The sequence below is a fragment of the Toxotes jaculatrix genome, chromosome 8 (genome assembly GCF_017976425.1).
Source record: "Toxotes jaculatrix isolate fToxJac2 chromosome 8, fToxJac2.pri, whole genome shotgun sequence".
NCBI classification, from domain to species: domain Eukaryota; kingdom Metazoa; phylum Chordata; class Actinopteri; family Toxotidae; genus Toxotes; species Toxotes jaculatrix.
The window spans coordinates 7,077,504-7,083,580 of record NC_054401.1 but is presented as its reverse complement, the minus strand read 5'-3'; the positions used below and the strand labels follow the sequence as shown (position 1 = coordinate 7,083,580).

General features: G+C 41.2%; 1 protein-coding gene across 1 annotated transcript; it reads right to left on the bottom strand.

Annotated features, from left to right (window-relative positions):
• Positions 1-1,780: 1,780 nt before the first annotated feature.
• Positions 1,781-5,124, bottom strand: pou3f1 (POU class 3 homeobox 1). The gene has a single exon (XM_041045433.1). The coding sequence runs from the start codon at positions 5,122-5,124 to the stop codon at positions 3,997-3,999; it is 1,128 nt and encodes a 375-aa protein (XP_040901367.1). The 3' UTR covers positions 1,781-3,996.
• Between the last annotated feature and the right edge of the window lie 953 nt (positions 5,125-6,077).

The following is a 6,077-nucleotide window of genomic DNA, read 5'->3' as shown; positions in this document are numbered from 1 at the left end:
TGTTTGATCCCTGACTGAGTCACTTTAAAACTTTAAAAGTGGGATTTGCTGTCTCTTTGCTTGATATGCTACAGTGAAGGAAGGCTACAATGAAGACTGGTCAGCAGGGACGTAGCTACTTCAGTATCACAGAAACAACAGTTTACCTCCTGCAGAGGTGTTCACATCATGCCATATGAGATTTATTTATCAGCTTGATATTTGACCTGACAAAGAAAACATAACCGAGTGTCTGTTCTGTAAAGGTGTATACTGATTAAGCAAGTGAAGCTACTTGTAATATGTTTGAGCTGTGAGATTTACACACAAATAGGTCGAATGAGACTGAAAATGATAGTATTTTTATCATATTGTTTCTTTTGTAATTCTAGTCAATTTCTCTGAAGTTTCTCTGAAGTAGAGCTTTGATGTTGCAATCCCTCACTTTTGCCAGTAGGGGGCGCCTGTGACCCACTGTTCTCTGGGAAACCGTTCGCTCCTTAATGTTGGCCTCCTCTCACAGTGTTTGACCACCTCAGTCACTGCAAAGCCTCTTTATTTTCACTTCCATCACAGCTCCACAAAAGTCCGATGAAAAAAAAAAATCCATAGGCTTATATTAAGTGTGATGTTACTGTTTTGTTTCGTTTTGTCTTTTTTTTTCAACGCATGCCATGGCTGTTAAATGATGCACACAAATTTGTCTTTGAAAGAAAATCAAATTACGCAAACTGGAAGAAAATATGCGTGGACATTGGATGTCACTGCATGGAAAGATGTGTAAATTGTAGAGAAATTATTACCAGCCGAATAAACGTCTCTCTCCGAAATCTGACTTGTTTTCTTTAACAACTGAATGCCACTTCCAACTTTTTATACCGTAGTCATGTTCGATAACGGCACACTTCCATTGTGAAAGTATATATAGGCTATAACATAATAAATTATAGATGTGGAAGTGATAACTATTTGAAATAACTTGCCCCTGATAATTTAAGTTAAATCTCAAATGCTGATACGTTAACGTAAGATAACGTTTATTCCGCCAAACCCAGACTCTGACAATTGTGAGCTTGGTGAACATAGAATTTTCCTGTTGCTGTATATATTTTCCTTATTAACTTTTCACAGTGATTTTCACCATTTTTAAATAAAACCGTGAGGATGATCGTGAGAATGAAAAATACAAAACTGCTTCAATGAATTTGTCCATGAAGCCAAACTCTTCCAGAGACAGTACGCACTGCCGCTGTGGCCCGTGGTTATACGAAAAACTAAAGGACCTAACATTAAAACTACATTAAGTACATGACTTTGAGAAACTGAACATAATATATAACATGTTGCCTGTGAATGCAGGCCTGTCTTTACTTCTATTAAACTTTAGGGCCTGGCGTTTTTGTTTATCCTATAGGTTTCTCTCTCTCTCTCTCTCTCTCTCTCTCTCTCTCTCTCTCTCTCTCTCTCTCTCTCTCTCTCTCTCTCTGTTGAGAAAAGAGGCTGACTTTTGCTTGCAGGTACTCCTGTTTCAGACCAACATTTGCCTTTTAGATGCTTAAAAAAAACATGAAAAGAAATGGTCGATGGTTTATATGAGGAAAACAGACTAAATATCAACATAACTGAAGGCGGCCTATTTAGGCCACTATAAATAGATTAGGTATCTTTAATAATGATAATAATAATGATAATAATAATCACTCAATGAAAAGACAATAATTTCGTATTAATATTGCACAATTTAATACTGCGATTACACAAAGATGTGAACAACGTCAGAGACTGTGTGAACTTAGCAGGGAATGCCTGAGGTAAAATACTGTTGTCTATTCCCCTTAACAGCACATGTACACAGCTTCTGATTTTAAACGACCCCCTGTTACATAACGAATCACTGCTATTTAAACTGAACACATGGTGCGCTCACCACCTCCCGATGCTCGGCACACTGAACAGCATTAAACTTTATGATCATCTTTATCTTGTTTGCCTGGCGATGCTACAATAGACAGCAACAAAGGACGAGTGGTTTGGATCTTAATGAAGACAAAAGACCATTTCTTGTATATATGTTTTATGTAAGTAATAAAATATTACTATAACATAAATATAAATGTGACTTTGCAGTCTACATTTAGCAATCAACAAACAACCAATGTAGTAAACAAAAAGAAAAACATACTGAATTCCACTGCAACATAACCATTAACAGAGCTAAACAAAAAGCTCCAAACACGTTTAAGAAATAAATATATATATATATAAATGGTCAGATTCATAAATGAAATCATATTAAAATATCTTCTTGGAATTAGTAAGTGTACAAAACTGCCCGGAAAGAAACAAAAACAAAACAATATCTCAGAACAAATACAAGTTTACATATTGGACATATTTACATATCGGAAATAATCCTGGCAACATTTTCTCTAAAATCTTTTTTTATCATTATTATTTTTTTCTTGGAAAAAAAAAAAAAGTTTCCCTCATCTGTATTGAATAGCACTGCTGTAGGCTTTTGGACTGGTCCAACATTGAGAAATGACACACAACGAATGAAATTTTCAGATTTCCTTTCAGGTCAGAAAAAAAAATAATAAATATGTCTAAAGTCAGTCCCTTCATCGCTTTCCCTTAAGGAATTATTATTTTCTTATCTCCGAATCCAGCGTTTTAATATAATACAATGGATATATGGGACAAAGGAAAACGGTGTGGTTGTAACCAGATTAAAACATATATTAAAAAAAAAGAAAAAAAAAACACAGAGGAACAAAAATCATGTACAGGCGTGATATTCCGACATGGGGCACTGAAGTTACCTGAGTTATTATTACTTTTCATTTCGTATTTGACCAATCTCTCTTGAAATGTTTGGAATACAACAGGACAAGAGGCAGTGAGCAGTGTGAGCTGACAGCGCTCTGTGATGATAACCAGGAACCTGTAAACATGGGGTTTATTATGTTTAAGCCTGTTGAGATCAGCTCCACTTATAATTGTTTTAACTAATGGAAAATAGCAATAATAAAATTAACAAGAAAATAAGTGCTCCATGCAAAGAAAACAATAATGAAAACAACCAAGACACCCCCTTCCCCCTTTAAAAAAAAGGTAAACAAGAAATGCCTGTATAGAATTGCCCTTTTAGCGTCTGGTGCTGTTCAGAAATTTCGACGTGGTCAGCTGCAAAGTTTTTAAATATTTTTTTAAGGCATGCAGTCAGAACTTGGACGTCCTGTTGCATTTGGACATTTTCTGAAATGTGTCTGACGTTAAGTATGAGTGTTTTCGAGTGCCACAATTTCTTTCACTTCTCCATCATCTCCCACCGAGTAAACAGAAAAAAAAAATTAGAGGCTGTTCTGATGAGTTACAGCACCTATAGCAAATAATGAAAGAAATAATAAGACAGTCTGCAGAAAGAGAGACACTGAAGTTAAAATATTTCCAAACCAAAACATCACACTTAATATAACAAAGAAAGTATACACTAATATTCAGAAATCTGGTTAATCAGTTTAAGCCTGAAAAAGCAATATGTTCATTCAGTGTAGGCTATTCATCTCCAGTGTTGATCATTTTCAGGCAACCACCTCATTCTGGTGAGCGCCAACGGTTCATTGTACACCAGGAGGAGATGGCCTCAGTTGACACATTTAATTACTCGCCATCTGAAACAGCCATGGGATATCAAATTTACTTTATATGCATGTCTCCTCCATATAATTTTGGTAAATAAAGATCTTTGTTTCACTTTAAATGCGCACGGAATCAGTAACAGCGAACATTTATTTTCTTTTTTTTCACGATTTTTTTTCTTAACATTTTCCCTCTTGCCATCTATTTGTTGGACATGACGATCTCCGAATACTAAGGGCAAAACTCATCTGTTCAACTTTTCCATGTCTCTTTTCTCTCTGGAAAACAAAAACCAAACTTAAATACTGTAAACTCCATAGTCCCTTTCTCTTTTCTATCCCCCCGCGGAAATGCTCGGATTGTTCATGAAAACAGTCACTGCACAGGACTCTGTAGTGTGCGGTGTAGAGGAGGGGTCTCTGCTTGGGAATATACGTCCTCCATATTCGGGTGAGGGACCCCCACTGGTGTCATTCTTTTCTCTTTTTGTCTTCTGTTGCAAAACCAAACACGGACAACCTCTTTTTCCAACTGCAGAGTGCCGGCTAAAGTGCTGATTTCATGAGCAGATGGCTTTGGGCATTTTAAGAAATGATTTTCCAGCGCCCCTTTCACCCCCACTTCAATGGAGGTCCTCTTCTTTCGTTTCCTGCCCTGCGCAGCAATCTTGTCCAAATTGGTGGGACTGCCAGTGTTTGAGTCTGTCTCCTCCAGCCACTTGTTTAGGAGCGGCTTAAGTTTGCACATGTTCTTGAAGCTGAGCTGCAGCGCCTCAAACCTGCAGATAGTGGTCTGAGAAAAGACGTTTCCATACAGGGTGCCCAAGGCCAAGCCCACGTCCGCCTGCGTAAAGCCCAGTTTGATCCGCCGCTGCTTGAACTGCTTGGCGAACTGCTCCAGGTCGTCGGAGCTGGGCGCATCCTCGTCCGAGTGGTCCTGGTGGTGGCTGAACGCCTGCTGGGGCGACTCCATCTGGTTGTCGTGGCTGCCCGAGTCGTCGTGGAGCGGGTCCCGCATGCCATGGTGCAGGGAGCCGGGCTGGGGACTCAGCATTGCGTTGAGGTTTGTGTATCCAGGCTGGGAGTAGACCAGTGACTGGTGGCCGTTGGATGCTGGGGACAGCGGGGATAAGTGGTGCGTCGTGGTAGGCGCCCACGAACCATGGTGACCACTCTGCGTCTGCTGGTGCACCAGGTGAGATCTGTGGTGGAAGCCGCTGCTCAGGTCCTCCCGGCTCGCCTGCACGCTGGCTTTGTGCTCCTGCTGTCCGATGTGGGTACCGCTGGACCAGTCGGTGTTGGAGGTGGGCAGCCACTGGTGGTGCGTCAGGCTCATCGGGTGTCCCGTGTTGGTAGCCGCAAGCCCTTGCAAGTACTCGTGGTGCATCATTTTCTGCACCTCTCTGTAGGTCGTCCCCTGGTGCATCCTATCCGAATCCGGATGCATGAGCGGGTTAGACGGTAAGGAGTTATTCCTCGGAATATACTGAGCTGTTGTCGCCATGGCTCCTACTTCGAAAACTGACGAGCACTTCGGAGGTCTCCAGGCTTTAGAGGCAAAACGCAACAACCTGCTCTGGGAGGTCTTGGGGAAGAGCGAAGACACGCCTCCCCTCCGCTTGTATTGGCTCCTCTCCGATTCAAGCCCACTAGGGACATATTCAATAGGCGCAGGGTTTCAGAGCATGGTACAGCGCATTTTTCGCACAGGACGAATAGAGCTCCGATCTTACATATGTTACAGAAAAACATATGTTCTATTTATTAAATGTCTCTTTGAGTTTTTAAGAGTACCTCTCTCATTTTGTATACCTGACTTCCACTGATAACTCGTGCGCACGAATCTATTTTTTTTCCCCACCCAATTCTCTCCAAAGAAGGTGAACAGTGCTGCAGCAGCGGGGTTTGATTAGGTTTCCCTGGGTTGGACCGGTTGTTTTGCAAATAACCACGTGGGGGAGTACGGAGATCTTTTTGAAGGGTTGCCCCCCCCACAACACACACACACATGCACTTAAAAACACACACCCGTGCACCTTTTATAATTGGTCACTGATGATTATAGCACTCCTCATTTTAAATAGATTATAAGGCGCGATGCTCCAGCTCTGCAGCCACCCACACAACGAGAGGCGTGTAAATAAGCTGTGTGATGTGTCTGTGAATGCTGCTGTAAATGTGTGACAAATCTGAAAGCATTTGCTCTATTTCAAAGCCTCCGTGTATGTCATTTATTTGTATTGTCTCGGTAATTTTCAATGTTGTATGATCTCATCATCACCACCCACTTAGTTATGAAAGGCCAAGATACGCCCCCCCACCACCACCACCACACACACACTCACACATCCACACACACGCACGCACGCGCACGCACACGCACACACACGTGTAGTGCAGGTGACAAGGGTGACAGATATTACAGACAATTTATTCATATCATTCACTATCTTATTT

Coding starts and splice junctions, on each gene's coding strand:
- pou3f1 (XM_041045433.1), bottom strand. CDS start 5,124: ATGGCGACAACAGCTCAGTATATTCCGAGGAATAACTCCTTACCGTCT.